The following is a 19,442-nucleotide window of genomic DNA, read 5'->3' as shown; positions in this document are numbered from 1 at the left end:
CTCTTCATGTTTGGCTGAGTTTTCACAGGTGAAAAAAGCCTCATCTCTACGGGGTGAATTAATAGCATGTCTCCAGTGCCATTTGAGTCGGAAAGTAGCAGGTCCGCCCCGCCTCATTGCACATCCAGAGGCCGTGCCATGCACAGCAGAAGGCTGGCTGGCACACACACACACACACATAAACACACACTCAGACACGCATACTAACTCACTATATCTCTATCACATACACAAACACACACACACGCAAACCCTTATATACACACAACCACTATGGGTCAGGATCATTTGCCATGCTTAAGGAGTCATAACTTGTCCATTTAACAATTACACCATAGTCCTTTTGTTATTGACTTTACTTCGGACCTCTCTGCTAGGGCTACTACTCCCCTTTCACCAGCACCAGCCAACAGAGCAGTCAACACAGGACAGGGAGTCAACAGATTTCTATAACTGTTGTACTCAGTAGTGGTAAAAATATCTATAAAACAGGTTCATAAACCTGTTCTCTAAGGGAATTTGATGTATTGTAGTCATAGCAGCGGTGTTCATTAGAATGTCAGATCAGGGAGACAGTGTGTGCTCTGCTCTCTCTAAAATTATATTGCTGTGTTTGATGACCAAATTTGCCCACGAAGGACCACCACACCACCTTCTTGTTCAAGTGAGCACAGCACAACAAGGTGAGTCCAAAAATGTATTGTATGCTCAAATCAAATAAAATAAAATTTATTTGTCACATACACATGGTTAGCAGATGTTAATGCGAGTGTAGCGAAATGCTTGTGCTTCTAGTTCCGACAATGCAGTAATAACCAACGAGTAATCTAACTAACAATTCCGAAACTACTACCTTATACAAACAAGTGTAAAGGGATAAAGAATATGTACATAAAGATATATGAATGAGTGATGGTACAGAGCGGCATTGGCAAGATGCAGTAGATGGTATCGAGTACTGTATATAAATATGAGATGAGTAATGTAGGGTATGTAAACAAAGTGGCATAGTTTAAAATGGCTAGTGATACATGTATTACATAAAGATGCAGTAGATGATATAGAGTACAGTATATACGTATACATATGAGATTAATAATGTAGGGTATGTAAACATTATATTAAGTAGCATTGTTTAAAGTGGCTAGTGATATATTTTACATCAATTCCCATCAATTCCCATTACTAAAGTGGCTGGAGTTGAGTCAGTGTGTTGGCAGCAGCCACTCAATGTTAGTGGTGGTGTCACGAACCTCGCCGAAGATGGTGCCTCTTCCTGTTCGGGCGGTGCTCGGCGGTCGTCGTCGCCGGCCTATTAGCTGCCATCGATTCCCTTTCCGTTTGTTTTGGGTTATTGGGTAATTGGTTACACCTGTTTTGTATTAGGGTTTGTTTGTAGGGTATTTAAGGGCACTAGGCCCGCTGGGTATTTGTGCGGGCTTGTTTTTTGTTACTCTGTGTTTGATGGTGTGATTTATTCCTGTATTTATTCTCCGGACTATTTTGTCCTGTTGTTTGGACAGGCAACGTATATACGCCCTCTGTGTTGGCGGGACTGTTTTGTCCTGTTGTTTGGACAGGCAACGTATATACGCCCTCTGTGTTGGCGTGACTGTTTTGTCCTGTTGTTTGGACAGGCAACGTATATACGCCCTCTGTGTTGGCGGGACTGTTTTGTCCTGTTGTTTGGACAGGCAACGTATATACGCCCTCTGTGTTGGCGTGACTGTTTTGTCCTGTTGTTTGGACAGGCAACGTATATACGCCCTCTGTGTTGGCGTGACTGTTTTGTCCTGTTGTTTGGACAGGCAACGTATATACGCCCTCTGTGTTGGCGGGACTGTTTTGTCCTGTTGTTTGGACAGGCAACGTATATACGCCCTCTATGTTGGCGGGACTGTTTTGTCCTGTTGTTTGGACAGGCAACGTATATACGCCCTCTGTGTTGGCGTGACTGTTTTGTCCTGTTGTTTGGACAGGCAACGTATATACGCCCTCTGTGTTGGCGGGACTGTTTTGTCCTGTTGTTTGGACAGGCAACGTATATACGCCCTCTGTGTTGGCGTGACTGTTTTGTCCTGTTGTTTGGACAGGCAACGTATATACGCCCTCTGTGTTGGCGGGACTGTTTTGTCCTGTTGTTTGTACAGGCAACATATATACGCCCTCTGTGTTGGCGTGACTGTTTTGTTGCGCTGGGGAATACATTTGAAAGGAAAGACTGAACCCTGCTCTCTGCGCCTGATTCCACCCACCACTCCTAGTCGATCGTAACAGGTGGCTGTTTAACAGTCTGATGGCCTTGAGATAGAAGCTGTTTTTCAGTCTCTCGGTCCCAGCTTTGATGCACCTGTACTCACCTCGCCTTCTGGATGATAGCGGGGTGAACAGGCAGTGGCTCAGGTGGTTGTTGTCCTTGATGATCTTTATGGCCTTCCTGTGAAGGAAGGTTGTGGGTGGAGCAGTTGCCGTACCAGGCGGTGATACAGCCCGACAGGATGCTCTCGATTGTGCATCTGTAGAAGTTTGTGAGTGCTTTTGGTGACAAGCCGAATTTCTTCAGCCTCCTGAGGTTGAAGAGGCGCTGCTGCACCTTCTTCACGATGCTGTCTGTGTGGGTGGACCAATTCAGTTTGTCTGTGATGTGTACGCCGAGGAACTTAAAACTTACTACCCTCTCCACCACTGTCCCATCGATGTGGATAGGGGGGTGTTCCCTCTGCTGTTTCCTGAAGTCCACAATCATCTCCTTATTTTTGTTGACGTTGAGTGTGAGGTTATTTTCCTGACACCACACTCCGAGGGCCCTCACCTCCTCCCTGTAGGCCGTCTCGTCGTTGTTGGTAATCAAGCCTACCACTGTTGTGTCGTCCGCAAACTTGACGATTGAGTTGGAGGCATGCATGGCCATGCAGTCGTGGGTGAACAGGGAGTACAGGAGAGGGCTCAGAACGCACCCTTGTGGGGCCCCAGTGTTGAGGATCAGCGGGGTGGAGATGTTGTTACCTACCTTCACCACCTGGGGGGCGGCCCGTCAGGAAGTCCAGTACCCAGTTGCACAGGGCAGGGTCGAGACCCAGGGTCTCAAGCTTGATGACGAGTTTGGAGGGTACTATGGTGTTAAATGCTGAGCTGTAGTCGATGAACAGCATTCTCACATAGGTATTCCTCTTGTCCAGATGGGTTAGGGCAGTGTGCAGTGTGGTTGAGATTGCATCGTCTGTGGACCTATTTGGGCAGTAAGCAAATTGGAGTGGGTCTAGGGTGTCAGGTAGGGTGGAGGTGATAGGGTCCTTGACTAGTGAGTGCTACGGGGCGGTTTAGCTCAGTTACCTGAAATTAGAAGAAATTAGCTTTTTTGGGAACAGGAACAATGGTGGCCCTCTTGAAGCATGTGGGAACAGCAGACTGGGATAAGGATTGATTGAATATGTCCGTAAACACACCAGCCAGCTGGTCTGTGCATGCTCTGAGGGTGCGGCTGGGGATGCCGTCTGGGCCTGTTCTGCTGCTGCATAAATTATGTAATATGCCAGGGAGATATGTATACAGTAGCTAAGAAAGTAATACTAAGTGTATGTTGTGTAGTAAGCTGTTGTTAGTAGCCCATGTGCCTCATCCTAATAATTTGGTCTATTTTCACCTCTTAATTTCGCCTACTGTTCTGACTTGGTGGTGCACATCTAGCCTATAACCTGTTTTTGAGAAATTTAATCATTGAATATTGTAAGAGGTTTCATTGTCTGCTTATATTCCCCTTTATTTATCCTATGGTTCTGACTTGGTGTACAGGGAGAACACTGTAAGAACGGCTCATGTTCTGAATTCTGTCGCTGTACATTTCAAAAGTGCTGAACAAATAGTTACATTGACTACATCCGTCCTAGCTCGCTCATTAATGTCTTAATCAAAATTACGGATTGTCTCTTATCCGCTTGTCATCCCCTTATGCTATAGTTTGTACATCTCAATTGTCAGCAGACATCACATTTGTTAAAGCAAGTCAGCCATATCAGTTATGTTTTTTAAGAGGCAGTAAATGAGGCTGAATGAACTGTTTCGCTGCCCGACAAGGCTCCGCTGATAGTCAGATGTAGCAGTGGTAAGGTGTTGGGACTGCTGTTGGGACTCTGCTGTTGGGATAGGTTTATGTAGGCCATAGTGCAATTAATGTATTGTTTAGTGTTGTGTTGTGGCTTTGCTGGCATGCATTCCATATTTATTTTTAATTTTTAGATTTATATAATAAAATCCCCACTGGCTACAAGACTCGAAATTGAGCTCAGGTCCATCCTGTTTCCATTGATCATTCTGGAAATGTTTCTACAGCTTGATTGGAGTCCACCTGTGGTAAATTCAATTGATTTGACATGATTTGGAAAGGAGCACACCTGTCTATATAAGGTCCCACAGTTGACAGTGCATGTCAAAACACAAACCAGGCCATGAGGTCGAAGAAATTGTCAATAGAGCTCCGAGACTGGATTGTGTCGAGGCACAGATCCGGGGAAGGGTACCAAACCATTTCTGCAGCATTGAAGATCCCAAAGAACACAGTGGCCTCCATCATTCTTAAATGGAAGAAGTTTGGAACGACCAAGTGTCACAGTTTCCCTGTTATTTGATTGTTGTTTCCTTAGGTTATCCCTGGAGGGCATCCTTACCCTGTTTTCTAGTTTCCAGGTTACCCTGATTATAACTTATTGGATTCACCTGTGTTTAATTACTTTCTCTGTTCACCTGGTTGCCTTGTTATTGAGGTTCCTCAGTTGGTCTGTATCTTTGCTTAGGTCTCATGTTTTATTTGTGTGCTCTTGTGCGGTTGCCTTGTTTCTGTTAAGACTATGAGTAAAAGTTCTGGATTTACTCTTATCTCTGCTTGCTGTGTTTCTCAGCACCTGGGTTCGAGTTTGTACTAGCATTATTGCTACAGTAGACCTAAGCCTACAATGGACCCAGCAGAGATTTCTCAGTCGTCCGAGGAACATTCAGAACTCCACAATTTACGGTCGGCCCTCACCCACCATGGAATTGTGATTGGTCGCCATGAGGCTCAGCTGCAGACATTGTCGGATGATTTAAGAACTCTTTTGTCCTCTCTGCAGACAGGACAGATGGGAGCAGACGGCTGCTGCATCTGTGGCTGTTCCTAACCCTCCACTCCCTACCAGCTCAGCATCCCCTTGGGAGACTCATCTCCCGGCACCGGAGCGATATGAGGGGCATCCTGGGAGGTGTCGTGGGTTCCTGCTCCAATGCTCGCTGGCCTTCAAGCTGCAGGCATCAACATTTCCCACAGAGCGTTCCAGAGTGGCATACGTCATCTCCTTGCTCTCAGGACGGGCTCTGGCCCAGGCCACAGCCATATGGGAGCAGCAATCAGACATTTGATTTAATTGGCAAAGCTTTACCCAGGAGATGAAGAGGGTTTTTGATCACACCATCAGTGGCAGGAACGCTGCTCAAAGACTCATTGTGCTTTGGCAGGGCAGCAGGAGCATAGCTGATTACGCCATTGACTTTCGGACACTCGCCACTGAGAGCGGTTGGAATACAGAGGCCCTTCACTCAGCCTTTCTGAACGGACTCAGTGAGGTTCTCAAGGATGAACTGGCTTCCCTGGACAACCCTGACACTCTGGGGGAGGTTATCGTTCTGGCCAGCCGGATTGACAACCGGCTTCGGGAACGTCGTCATGAGAGGAAGGAGGGGTTCCGAGTTGTTTCCAGTATTTCAGGTTCCGCTAAGGGAGTCGATTTTTTGTTTGTTCCACTGCCTTATGCTGAGTTTGTTTGTCCTGTACCCTGTTAGAGTTCTCAATTCGGCTCTGGTTCTCCTTCATATCCTTCAGAGGAGCCAATGCAATTGGGACGCACAAGACTTTCTGCTCTGGAGAGAAGGCACAGGATTAACGAGCAACGTTGTCTTTACTGTGGACAGTCTGGACATTTCTGTGCCTTCTGTCCCGAGCTGACGGGAAACGGGATGACTCGTCAGTAGACAGGAGAATACTGGCGAGTCAGATACAGTCTCCAGCTCCCGACACATTACGCACCTTGCTTCCGGCCAACCGCGTACCTCGGGATTACTGCGATATGGGTCAGGTCTTCTGAAAATGAAGGGCCAGTGAACTGCCTCCTCACAGGTTCTACGATTGTGCAATCAACCTCCTGCCCGGCACCACTCCTCCGAGGGCTGTGTTCTCTCTCAGGTCCAGAGACCGCAGTCATGAACAATTATGTTAACTTCTCTAGGGTAGGGGGCAGCATTCGTAATGATTTGCATATAACTGGTAGATTTGGATAGAAAACACTCTACAGTTTCCAAAACTGTTAAAATAGTGTCTGTGAGTATAACAGAACTGATTTAGCAGGCGAAAACCTGAGAAAAATCCATTCAGGAAGTTTTTTTGTTTGTTGGTTTTGTAGTTTTCTATTCAATGCCATTACAGTATCCATTGACTTAGGACTCCATTTGCAGTTCCTATGCCTTCCACTATATGTCAACAATCATTTCAGGCTTGTATTCTTATAAATGAGGGTGTCACAGAGCTTTTTCATGCGCAATCCCGAGTGAGTGCATTTCTTGTTTACCTTATATATTGACGACATTATTGTCCGGTTGAAATGTTATATATCATTTAGGCTAAAAAACAACCTGAGGATTGAATATAAACATCATTTGACATGTTTCTATGAACTTTAGGGATACAATTTGGATTTTTTTGTCTGATTGTTTTGACTGCGTTTGAGCCTGTGGATTACTGAAGAAAACACGCTAACAAAATGGAGGTTTTTGGATATAAAGAGACTTCATCGAACAAAAGGAACATTTATTGAGTAAATGAATGTCCTCTGATTGCCACCATATGAAGATCATCAAAGGTAAGGGATGAATTTGATCTCTATTTCTGAGTTTTGTAATGCTTCTGCTTGGCTGGTTACTGTTTGTAATAATTTGACAACTGGGCTATGTTCTGGGCTAGGTATGTTCTGGGCTAGGTATGCTTTTGCCGAAAAGCATTTTATAAATATGACACTGTGGTTGGTTTAACAAGAAGTTAATCTTTAAACCTATGTAAAATATGTTTTGTTTTCTGAATTTTTATAATGAGCATTTCTGTATTTGAATTTGGCGCTCTGCAATCTCACTGGATGTTGGCCAGGTGGGACGGCACGAACCCTAGAGAGGTTTTAAGGAGGCGCTGGCGGCTGGTGTTATTCGGCCGTCCACTTCACCTGCAGGAGCAGGTTTTTTCTTTGTTGGAAAGGGGGATGGGGGATTACGTCCATGTATTGTTTACTAGGGTTTAAATAACATTACCATGAAGAACCGTTACCCTCTTCCTCTTATGTTGTCAGCCTTTGAGAGACTCCAGGGTGCTACAGTTTTCTCAAAATTGGATTTACGGAAGGCATGCAATCTGGTGCGCATCAGACAGGGAGACGAGCGGAAGACAGTGTTCAACACCCCAAATGGACATTATGAATACCTTGTCATGCTGTTTGGACTTACAAATGCTCCAGCCATTTTCCAGGCCCTGGTTAATGACGTGCTGCGCAACTTCCTTCATCAGTTCATGTTTGTGTACCTGAATGACATCCTCATCTTCTCTAGGTCCATGGTGGAACATATCCAACATGTTCCCCAGGTTCTTCAAAGACTCCTATCTCACCAGTTGTTCGTGAAGGCCTAAAAGTCTGAATTTTCCATTCCTCAGATCTCCATCCTGGGGTACATCATCTCAGGACTGTGTATGGATGAACTCCCAAAAGGTAGAATCGGTGGTCAACTGGCCGCGGCCCAGCACAGTCAAGCAAGTCCAGTGTTTTTGGGGTTTCTACCGGAGATTCGTGAGAGACTTTAGTTTGGTGGCTAACCATTGACAGCGCTCACCTAGGGCTTGGCTGGGCATGTAAGCTTGATCCCTGCTGCTGAGAAGGTGTTCCAGAACTGGGACAAGAACTGAGAACCCCGGTCAGTGACATGTCCACGGCCAGTCTATAGATCCGGAAGAGGTGCTGCACCATGAGCTGGGCCGTCTCCTTGGCCAAGGGTAGTCTGGGGAGAGGAATGAAGTGGGTGGTCTTGGAAAACTGGCCGACCATAGTCAGGATGACAGTGTTGCCCTCAAACGGGGGGAGACCCATGACGAAATCCAGGGATATGTGGGACCAGGAACGGTGAGGAACAGGCAGAGATTGCAGAATGCCAGCCGGAACTTGCTGAGGAGTCTGGTTCTGAGCACACACTGTGCAAGCGGCGACGAATGCGGAGACATTAGGGACTATGATGGGCCATCAAAAGCATTGTCGCACAAATGCCAGGGTCTGGCGGGACCCCGGGTGGCAGGCCAGTCTAGAGGAATGAGCCCACTCCAGGACCGCGAAGCCGGGGTTCGGCTGGGAATGCTGTGCCTCCCGGACCTGTTTCCCTATACCCCAGCTGAGTGTTGTTGCCAGGCACGAGGTGGGAAGGATGGTCTCAGGCTCCAGGGTAATAGCCGTGGAGCTATAACAGCGAGACAGTGCATCCGGCTTGACATTCTTGGATCCCGGCCAATATGAGAGGGAGAAGTTGAACCATGTGAACAGCAGGGCCCATCTAGCTTGCCTGGAGTTGAGGCGTTTGACGGTGAGGAGATACTCCAGATTTTTGTTGTCGGTCCATAAGATGAATGGGTGTTTCGCCCCTTCCAGCCAATTCCGCACCTTCCAGCCAGAACTCTTTGTGTTGATCCTGTATTGCCGTTCCGCTGGCAATAGCCCAGCTCTACGTAGTTGCATAGGCTCGGGAAGCGGTGATTCAGCCATCTCCTTCGACTCTCAGGGAAAGTCGGGAGGCCTCGGGTTCTCTCGGCAACGGGATCATCGGGAACTTCCATGATGACTTGGAGGCAAGGTGGAATCTCTGGACATGAGAGCAAAGTCGAATTTCCTCTCCCTCCGTCGTTCCCATAATCGCCCATCGATTCATATGATCAAAGCAATAAGGGAATCGAGAACCGTAGGTAACTCTCGAGCAGCAAGCTCGTCCTTGACCTCCTCCAAGATGCCGTGCTGTAACATATCGAACAGTGCTTCCTAGTTCTAACCAGTCTCCGCTGCCAACGTGTGGAAATCCACTGCATAGTCAGCCACACTGCAAGAGTCTTGCCGAAGCTGGATTAGCTCCCAGGCAGCTTCTCTCCCAGAGAACGGGGCGTAAAAAACCTTCTTCACCTCTCCCACAAAACGCTCCAGACTAACGCATATGGCCGGCTGCTGTTCCCATACAGCAGTAGCCCACGTGAGACCCCTCCCAGACATCAGTGTGATGATTGGAATGATCCGAGGGGAAGGAGGAGGGCTGAAGCTCAAAAATATGGGCACACTGAGCTAGAAACGCAGACAGGTGCTCGACTCTCCATTGAAGCGTTCCGGGGGGGGTAAACGGGATTCCCAAGAAGGTGGAGTGGCTGATGAGATGTTGTTGCTAGCAGCTGGGTTACTGAGGGGCTGTGGGGTTACCACCGTGGTAGGCTGCCTCCCAGACAGCCCGTGGAATTGCTCCAGCAAACTGTTCAATGCCCGGTCATGGCGTTGAGCCAACAAACGACCCCCTCCATAAGGCCATGAAGCAGTTTCTCGTGCCTCCCGACGGTGGCTCCTTGGGAGGAGATGGCGTCGTGCAGCTGGTCCAGGTCTGCTGGGTTAGTCATGGCCAGTTTGTACTATCAGGATAAGGTAAGACCCAGATGCAGACCGTGTCGAAGTAACAATATTTATTACAGCAACAGGGGCAAAGGTACAGGATGGCAGGCAGGCTCAGGTCAGGCAAAGGTCGTTAATCCAGAGACTGGGTAAAGGTACAGGAAGGTAGGCAGGCTCAGGTCAGGCAGAGGTCGTTAATCCAGAGACTGGGTAAAGGTACAGGATGGTAGGCAGGCTCAGAGTCAGGGGCAGGCAGAGTGGTCAGGTGGGCAGGCTCAGGATAGGCAATGGTCAAAACCAGGAGGACGAGAAAAGAGAGACTGGGGAAAAGCAGGAGCTGATACAAAAACGTTGGTTGACTTGACAAACAAGTTGAACTGGCAACAGACAAACAGAACACCGGTATAAATACACACGGGACAATGGGGAAGATGGGCGACACCTGGAGGGTGGTGGAGACAATCACAAAGACAGTTGAAACAGATCAGGGTGTGACACCTGTTGTATGATTGTTCTGTTTTGTCTGAACCCCAGGAAGAGTAGCCACAGATAGACCAATAAGCCAGATATTTTACCAGATGTATATATGTGAAGCATCCGGTTGGCGTTTCCACTCACTGCCAAATATGGTGATGAGAGGAAGCCCAGTGGCAGGCATTGTGAGAAGATGGCGCAAGATGGATTTTGGCTGACATTCTGCTAATTTTCTCATCAATGAAACATTCAATCTCCATACAGTTTCCAAAACTAGAATCTATAACGAACAAAGCAGACCCTGCTTTGTAGACTTTACCCTTTGCCAAAGCTTCTAAAAATTGCGTTGTTCAGGAGTGCAAGAGCGAATTGAGTTACTGCACACGTGCACTTCACAGAGTAGGCGTTCCCTAATGAAAATATGCAAATAAATGCTGGAACGTGACAATAGGATCTCACTAGCTCATGTTTGGCTCTGCCCATCTCCTTGCTTGTTCTGCCCTCTGATTAATTTGCTCCCATTGGAAAACACAGGCTCTGGTCTGTCTTGGGTTAGTTATAAATATCTTTGGAGTAGCTCTGGAAAAAGTAACAGCTAATGGAAATCCAAATAAACATATAAAATTCTCTCTCGTTTCTACTTCATTGTTTTTGTGTGGGTGTATATGATGGCTTTGTTTTTTGATTTGATTGGACCCCAGGATCCAGGAAGAGAGGAAGAGTAGCTGTATCCAAATAAACAAAAACAATATTTTCTCTCCGGTCTCTACTTCGGCGTATGCTCCCATCCTGTCAGGGGATAAAAAGGACCTTGGATCAGTCTGGTGCAACTTCATCCAATTGCATGTTATTAAAATACTTTCTCTCTTGTCTCCTATTTGGGGGGAAATTACCTTAGATCAGTGTCTTGGGGTTATCTCCATTCAACATGTAGGATATTAAAATGCTTTCTCTTTCTTATCTGTCCAGGTGTGTTAGCCTAACTGCAAAGCCTGATGAAGACCCTGTTAGTTTACCTGATGGTACTTGGCATGGCTGTAAAAGCCCACAAGGTTCAGGTGTGCCCAAAACGCTGTGTCTGCCAGATGCTTAACCCCAACCTAGCAACCCTCTGCGACAAGAAGGGCCTCCTCTTCGTCCCTCCCGACATCGACCGTCACACCGTGGAGATGCGTCTGGGCGACAACTTCGTTACGAGCATCAAACGACGGGACTTCGCCAACATGACCAAACTGCAAGACATGACGTTGTCTCGGAACACCATTGGCTCCATCTCGCCTCACGCCTTTAAAGATCTGGAGAACCTCAGAGCCTTGCATCTGGACAGCAACCGTCTGACGAGGCTCACCAACGACACCTTCAGTGGGATGTCCAAGCTCCAACATCTCATTCTCAACAACAATCAGCTGATTCACATCCACATCGGGGCCTTCAATGATCTCACAGCTCTAGAGGAGTTAGATCTGTCCTACAACAACTTAGAAAGCGCCCCCTGGGTGGCCATCCAGAGAATGACCAGCCTCCACACCCTGGGCTTGGACCACAACATGCTTAGCTACATTCCTGAGGGAACCTTCTCTGGCCTGCAGAAGCTCAAACGCCTTGACGTCACATCCAACAAGCTCCAGAAGCTTCCGCCAGACCCAGTGTTCCAACGTGCCGGCGTCTTGGCCACATCAGGGAGCTTGGGTCCGACATCATTTGCGTTGAGTTTTGGGGGGAACCCACTGAGGTGTAACTGTGAGCTGCTGTGGCTGAGGAGGCTGAGGAGGGAGGATGATCTGGAGACATGTGCGGCTCCGCAGCACCTGGCTGGGCGATACTTCTGGACCGTGTCTGAAGAAGAGTTCCTCTGTGAGCCCCCTCTTATCACCAGACACTCCCAGGTAAGGCTGAGATGATACAGTCACAACACATCATTGGTAAATAGTATCGCGATAACCCAGTGATAACAGTATCATGATAACTGACAAAAGATGCATTATCAAGCGTGTCACTGAACACACCTTTTGTTTTATAACATGGTCAATAATAAAATATTGATCATGTCCTCCCTTTCCAAGATAACCACTTTTATTGCAATGATTGCCTAACATTGATTATCGTGCTATTGCAAATCATGATAACTGCTTTTGTCGCGATCACTCAATAATTATCACAGTAAGTAATATCGTTTACTCTAACACCATCTAGGAGCTGCGAGCATTGGAGGGTCAGAGTGTAGCTCTGCGCTGTAAGGCCAGGGGCGACCCAGACCCCATCATCCACTGGATCGCCCCAGACGGCCGGCTCATGTCCAACTCCTCCCGGGCTGCGGTGCACAGTGATGGGACCCTGGACATTCTTATCAGCACTGTGAAGGACTCAGGTGCGTGTCATTGAAATGTCTATTATGTTGAGTGTTTCTAGTTTTTTAGACCATTTAATCCAAATAAAAATGATTTTTGAACTCTGTTCTCTTGTTACATTTAGCTTCCCCCTTCATTTGAAAGGAAACAGAAAAGCAAATAAATGTTCTCTATCGCTCCATCAGGCTCCTTCATCTGTGTTGCCTCCAACCCGGCCGGGGAGTCCCAACAAACTGTTGACCTGGTGATCGCCAAACTCCCACACATCACCAACAGTACTGTGGAGAAGGAACAGGACCCAGGTTCTTCTGATATCGCCACGGTAACGAGGACGGGTGGTGGTGGGGAAGGCGGAGGAGTGGTTCCACTGGGAAACACAAAGACGAGCCAGGAGAAGAAGGTGGTGATCGCTGAGGCCACGTCTACCTCGGCCCTGGTCAGGTTCAGCTTCCAAAGAAGTATACCGGGCATCCGAATGTTCCAGATCCAATACAATGGAACCTACGATGACTCTCTGGTTTACAGGTGAGCCTTGGCTTCTATAGGCAGAAAAAAAGTTCATTTATCTTCTGTCCCTCTGTGTTTCATCATTTTCCTTCAATTCGCAAGAGGCTGAATGTATCTCACAGGAGAAACCATCGGAGCGAGCGAAACAGCGTCCCTCTGTCTCAGTATGTGTAGGCCGTCTATCTGATGCTGTCTGGTCTAAAAGAATATGACATTGTTGCCACCAATAGCATTGAATACAAATGAAGCCAGCGAACATTTGACTTCCCTTGATAATTTTAAAAATAAAATAGTAGCCAATCAGCTAAACTAAGTGAACTCAACTGTGAATGGTCCTAGCGCAGCCAGTTTGGATTTGGCTTCACACCAATCATGAGCCAAATGACATTAACAGAAAAAACTTGAATTGTTGCATCTCATAGTGTCGTAGGGATGGTGCCAGGTTTCCTCCAGATGTGACGCTTGGCATTCAGGCCAAGGAGTTCAATCTTGGTTTCATCAGACCAGAGAATCTTGTTTCTCATGGTCTGAGAGTCCTTCAGGTGCCTTTTGGCAAACTCCAAGCGGGCTGTCATGTGCCTTTTACTGAGAAGTGGCTTCCATCTGGCCACTCCACCATAAAGGCCTGATTTGTGGAGTGCTGCAGAGATGGTTGTCCTTCTGGAAGGTTCTCCCATCTCCACAGAGGAACTTTGGAGCTCTGTCAGAGTGACCATCGGGTTCTTGGTCACCTCCCTGACCAAGGCCCTGCTCTACAGATTGCTCAGTTTACCAGGCGGCCAGCTCTAGGAAAAGTCTTTGTGGTTCCTAACTACTTCTATTTAAGAATGATGGAGGCCACTGTGTTCTTGGGGACCTTCAATGCTGCAGACATTTTTTGGTACCCTTCCCCAGATCTGTGCCTTGACACAATCCTGTCTCGGAGCTCTTCAGACAATTCCTTCAACCTCATAGCTTGGTTTTTGCTTTGCCATGCACTGTCAACTGTGGGACCTTATATAGACAGGTAGGTGTGCGCCTTTCCAAATCATGTCAAATCAATTACATTTTTCGCTTTGTCATTATGGGGTATTGTGTATAGATTAATGAGGATTGTTTTGTCATTTAATCCCTTTTAGAAGAAGGCTGTAACGTAACAAAATGTGGAAAAAGTCAAGGGGTCTGAATACTTTCCGAATGCACTGTAAATTCATACATTGTCCTATTTAGGTAATGTGGATTCTGCAAAATTATAGGTCTAAGGTCTATAGGTGATTTGATGATGTTGAAATCTTGAAGTTGAAATGGTGCTGGAATAGTGGAGGCAGCTCCTGTTTCATTGCAAACTCTCTGTGGTTCTAAATCAATAGTTGTTTAGTAGTCCAAAAATGTCGGAAACATTAACTTGCTTGACCATGCTGTAGGTCATGTAACTGTTTGTTTGCTCTCCGGTTTTGTGATGAAACAAAGATGTGGTTGAATTTATTCTGCCACTGTGTCTTCTTATTGTCTCGGCCTTAGACCTATATATCACGGTGGCAAGGGATATGAACTAACAGGTTATAGAGAAAACAACACAATTATCACAACACATATAGTAGGTTGTAATATAGCTATTTTCCTGGCTTGGCTTCCCCAGTGATTTTACCCACGCACTGCTGCTGTATATAGGGACTGTTTTTGGAGTCCTTGATGATTGATATTGATGCCTCATTTCAACTCTCAGAACCAGGCCCGAATGAGAACTAACAAGAACCAGGCACAATGGTCTTTTGTAGTAGTTCCTGATTGGTGTTGAGTGACTATTATGTTGTTTAAAATGAATGTCAAATGTGCACATTCTCATTAATGATTAGCTATTTCTCTAATTGTGAAAAGTAATTAATTTACTGACATTCTTATTCAGTGACTTACAAAGCCACCTAGGTAACAATGTGTATAAAGTATACACAACATGTACACCAATGGTAATACCTCATCAACAGCCTGAAAACAAAATGTCAGCACTGAGCTGTAGGGCAAAGCCGAGATGAAAGAGACAGCAGCATGTTACACAAAGCCTTAGAAGATCTTTCAGGCCTCTTCTGAGAAACCAGTCTACACAAGGCTCTTTCATCTGGCAACCCTTTCACTCCATATTTGAAGCTTATATTCATGACACAATATGACCATTTAACACACACTTTTATCCAAAGTGACTTACAGTCTACGTCAGGGCTGGTAAATTCCAGTCCTGGAGGGCTGAAACATTCTGGTTTTTGTTTCTACCTGGTCGTTAATTGAGCTCACCTGGTTTTCTAGGTCTGAACCAGTTCCTTATTAGAAGGAGATGATGAAAAACAGAAGTGTTTTGGCCCTCCAGGACGGACATTGAACAGGCCTGGTCTACACATACTTTACATACGTTGTGTTTATGAGGTCCATTTGTGAATGAATAACACACAGTTCTGGTCTTTCAAGCATAGAGCGCCATGGCCCAACAACTGAGCCATTGGACCTATTGTGACTGTCTCTTCTGAGAAATGGGTGTGCATACAATTGTTCATCTTTCATGCTTCCGACTTCTCACGGGGTGTTTTTGTGTCTCAGGGGCTTGGGTAAAAATAAAAGATGAATCTCCATTTCCACAACTAGGACAATGAAGTATTCTTTTTATCTTCCACCCCTTTCACAACACATTAGCAATTCAACTTTTCATTGTGATTCTGTTACAATCCGAGACATAACATTCTCTCATCTCTGAACACTTCTTGCAATCTGATTTATAATTGGTCTGCAATTGCCCTAGTATGCTCTCAACTCTTTCATGCCACACTCTGTCTCTCTCTGTTTTCAGAATGATCCCTCCGAGCAGTAAGAGTATCCTGGTGAACAACCTGGCTGCCGGTACACAGTACGACCTGTGTGTGCTGGCCATCTACGACGACCTGGTGACCTCCCTGACCGCCACGCGGGTGGTGGGGTGCGTCCGCTTCACCACCGATCCCCAGTACCTCCGCTGCCACTTCATGCAGTCCCAGTTCCTGGGAGGGACCATCGTGGTCATCATCGGAGGGATCATCGTGGCGTCCGTCTTAGCCTTCATCGTCTTCCTCATAGTGAGGTACCGAGTCTGTAACCAAGGCGATGAGGATAAGGTAGGAGTACTGAGTATTGCTCTTTTCTTTGTTACTACTGTCTCTGTACTGTTGTTATTGTACAGCTGATATGAGGTCATTTCTCCCTGGGGGATCAATAAAATCTCTCTCTTTCATAAGGCTTTGGAAATGGGTGAAATCCGGTCTCTGAGCAGTGATGGTCAGCTCCAGGGCTGCGGCGTCCCCAAGTCCATGTCCAAGTCTCTGTCCAAGCAGATTCTCTGTCTGGAGAAACCAGAGAAGGTGGATAAGGAGTATCTGAGGGTGGGCCTTCCTCCCCCTGAGCTGTTCAAGCAGCAGCGACCCCCAGTCCTGACCACCACCAAATCCACCAAGCCATCCATTCCCGACTGCCAGACAAATGTGGAGTTAGAGAACACAAACCGGAATAACTCAGCGGAAGCTAAAATGGTTGTTTCCGCCGTTTCCACAAAATGGACAAAGGTCACTAGAGGGCCAAGCCCCCCTGGAGGGTCCTCCCACCATTACATGACAGTGCTAGCAGGGGGCGTGAGGGTGAACCGGCGGCACTCTCTGAACATGGACTCGTACAAGGAGTGCTGCTACTTCAGCCTGGTACAGCAGCAGCAGCCAAAGCCTGGTAGGGGTTTGCGCTCCAAACGCAGTCTGTCCATGAGTGGAGAACTGCCCCAGTTGGAAAGTACAATGGCAAACATACATAGAAGCAGAGACAAGCTGTATGGGTCCGAGTGGCTTCTCGAAAGCACTCTATGATCAGGATTTTACAGGTTTATAGGGTTTTTGTTTTCTTGGATTGGATTTGTGGCCTGTGGTGGAGCAGACAGTGACTTTATACCTTGTTCAGACTGTTACTGCGGTCTTTAGTCTGCAAGACCCACAGATTCCTCTTGTATTTCTGAAGACAAGGAGGCCAAACAGGGTTTTAAAGGGCAAATGTTTAACATTTGATTATCGACCTTAAAGCAAATATCTTCTCAAAGTCATCTTTATATTGACTTTGGATAAAACTGAAGGCACCAAAAAATGTATAAAGCAACTTCATGTACAAAATTGTTAAGTTGTGTAACATGTTATGCGATACACCCGTAAGTGTTCACATGGTATTGAATGCAGTTGGAAGTCTAGCATTATAGAGAGAGAGGGAGAGAAAGGGATGGATGATTATACCTGTTATAACATTGCCTGTTACGTAAAGTGATTACAATCACTGTGTAGACAATGAATGGACATATTTCTTGTCATCAGTTTTCTAGACGGTTGAAGACATGTCTTCATTAACTCGGTGGCATTTGGAGGGATTGCGAATGTGCAGAACACCCCAGACAGAAGTGTAGAACAGAATGTACCCAGGCTGTGTGTGACATAGCACCCTATAGTGCACTCTGGTCAAAAGTAGTGCACTATATAGGGAATATGGTGCCATTTAGTCTGGTGACAGAGCTGGATATTTTCATCATGCTGCACCAGACACGCAGCACAATGCAGCATTCACGTTACCCGGCATCGATTGAGCTTAATACTGCCCTCTTGTTTGAATCAATACATTTTATCACATAATTACACATAAAGACTTATGTTCATAGGATTATTGTCACAGGTGATATGATAGTTCAAAGAAAGACAGGATGACAAGAACGATAAAGGATGTGTGGTCCATTTTCATGTTTTTTTACAATTATTAAAACATTGTTTGTCATGTCAGGCTAAGAATCGTTGTAAATTGACTTGTCGGTGAAGAGGAAACGAAAGCCAAAAAACAGTATATGAGAAGTCGGCTCTTGATTTAACTGTTGTTTCTGTTTGATGTTTACCAGTATAAATAAACCAATGAGAAAAAGGAATCTAATGTAGTTTTAACCTTATGATATCTTATGATATATGCTTGTGACATAATTTACCAGGTACCTATAGAGAGCAATGTTGACTATTTGTAGACACTAACTCTGCCATGGTCCGTTGAACAAAGCCTATGGGAAAATGTATAGAGTTTTTGGATAAACGCTGAAAATAAGGTCTGTGGTACACACAGGCTTAGGAGATCTTATGCGTTTTGTTCTATGCCATAATCTTCATCAACTAACATCACTTTTTGTGAATTTTGGTAAATTAAAAATAACGCACAAAAAGTCTTCATAATTCAAAAAGGTCATGTTAACTGACATATTATCTTATAGAACAAAACGTATAAGATCTCATAAGCCTGTGTTAACCTCAGATCTTATTTTCGGCATTTATTCCAAAACCCTATTCTTTCTCCATTAATTTTGCTCATAGGAATGACTGACTACAAGCTGTCAAGCTCTATTGTTGCTTTCTTAAAGGGACGCTCTGCAGTTACTTCATCAATATTTGGACTTCTGTGTTAATGAAATGTACCCATCGATTCTTGAAGAATATAATTTATAAATGCCCCATCAGCTTAGTTTAACTGTAGCCCATTAGACCCCAAAATAGAAGCTTGTTTCACTTCAATGTTTGTTGACAATGAAAATGTAAACAAACAGGTTGTTTCCATTACAAACAACCTTTAATCTCGAGTCACGACTGAAAAACAAATGAGATTAAGGTTCGGTATAATCTTAAAGCATTTTTAACTCTCCAACTCATCCCAAACCATCTCAATTGGGTTGAGGTCAGGTGATTGTGGAGGCCAGGTCATCTGATGCAGCACTCCATCACTCTCCTTCTTGGTCAAAAAGCCCTTACACGGCCTAGAGTTGTGTTAGGTCATTGTCCTGTCGAAAAAAACAAATGATAGTGCCACTAAGCGCAAACCAGATGGGATGGCGTATTGCTGCAGATGGGGTGGCATATTGCTGCAGATGGGATGGCGTATTGCTGCAGATGGGATGGCATATTGCTGCAGATGGGATGGCATATTGCTGCAGATGGGATGGCATATTGCTGCAGATGGGATGGCGTATTGCTGCAGATGGGATGGCATATTGCTGCAGATGGGATAGCATATTGCTGCAGATGGGATGGCATATTGCTGCAGATGGGATGGCATATTGCTACATATTGCAATCTCTGAACAGTTGATGTTGAGATGTGTCTGTTACTTGAACTCTGTGAAGCATTTATTTGGCCTGCAATTTCTGATGGTAACTCTAATGAACTTATCCTCTGCAGCAGAGGTAACTCTGGGTCTTCCCTTTCTGTGGCGGTCCTCATGAGAGCCAGTTTCATCACAGTACATGATGGTTTTTGCGACTGCACTTGAAGAAGTGTTCAAAGTTCTTGAAATTTTCTGGACTTATAGACCTTCATGTCTTATTGTAATGATGGACTGTCATTTCTCTTTGTTTATTTGAGCTGTCCTT

General features: G+C 45.8%; 1 protein-coding gene across 2 annotated transcripts in view; it reads left to right on the top strand.

Moving 5' to 3' along the window:
- LOC112217830 (leucine-rich repeat and fibronectin type-III domain-containing protein 5-like) overlaps window positions 1-18,779 on the top strand; it is a 30,554-nt gene extending 11,775 nt beyond the window's left edge. Inside the window, exons 1-6 of one of the 2 annotated variants that reach the window (XM_042300905.1) lie at window positions 572-683; window positions 11,136-12,052; window positions 12,360-12,534; window positions 12,700-13,039; window positions 15,837-16,137; window positions 16,258-18,779. In XM_042300905.1, coding sequence (XP_042156839.1) covers window positions 11,162-12,052; window positions 12,360-12,534; window positions 12,700-13,039; window positions 15,837-16,137; window positions 16,258-16,872 — 2,322 coding nt within the window. In that variant the 5' untranslated portion in view covers window positions 572-683; window positions 11,136-11,161 and the 3' untranslated portion in view covers window positions 16,873-18,779. Of the gene's footprint in view, window positions 1-571; window positions 684-11,135; window positions 12,053-12,359; window positions 12,535-12,699; window positions 13,040-15,836; window positions 16,138-16,257 lie in introns of those variants that run through there. The other variant, XM_024378407.2, reaches the window with a different exon arrangement.
- Window positions 18,780-19,442: the final 663 nt, after the last annotated feature.

The sequence above is a fragment of the Oncorhynchus tshawytscha genome, linkage group LG18 (genome assembly GCF_018296145.1).
Source record: "Oncorhynchus tshawytscha isolate Ot180627B linkage group LG18, Otsh_v2.0, whole genome shotgun sequence".
NCBI lineage: Eukaryota > Metazoa > Chordata > Actinopteri > Salmoniformes > Salmonidae > Oncorhynchus > Oncorhynchus tshawytscha.
The sequence above is the reverse complement of the archived record's forward strand: the minus strand, read 5'-3'. Positions and strand labels throughout refer to the sequence as shown.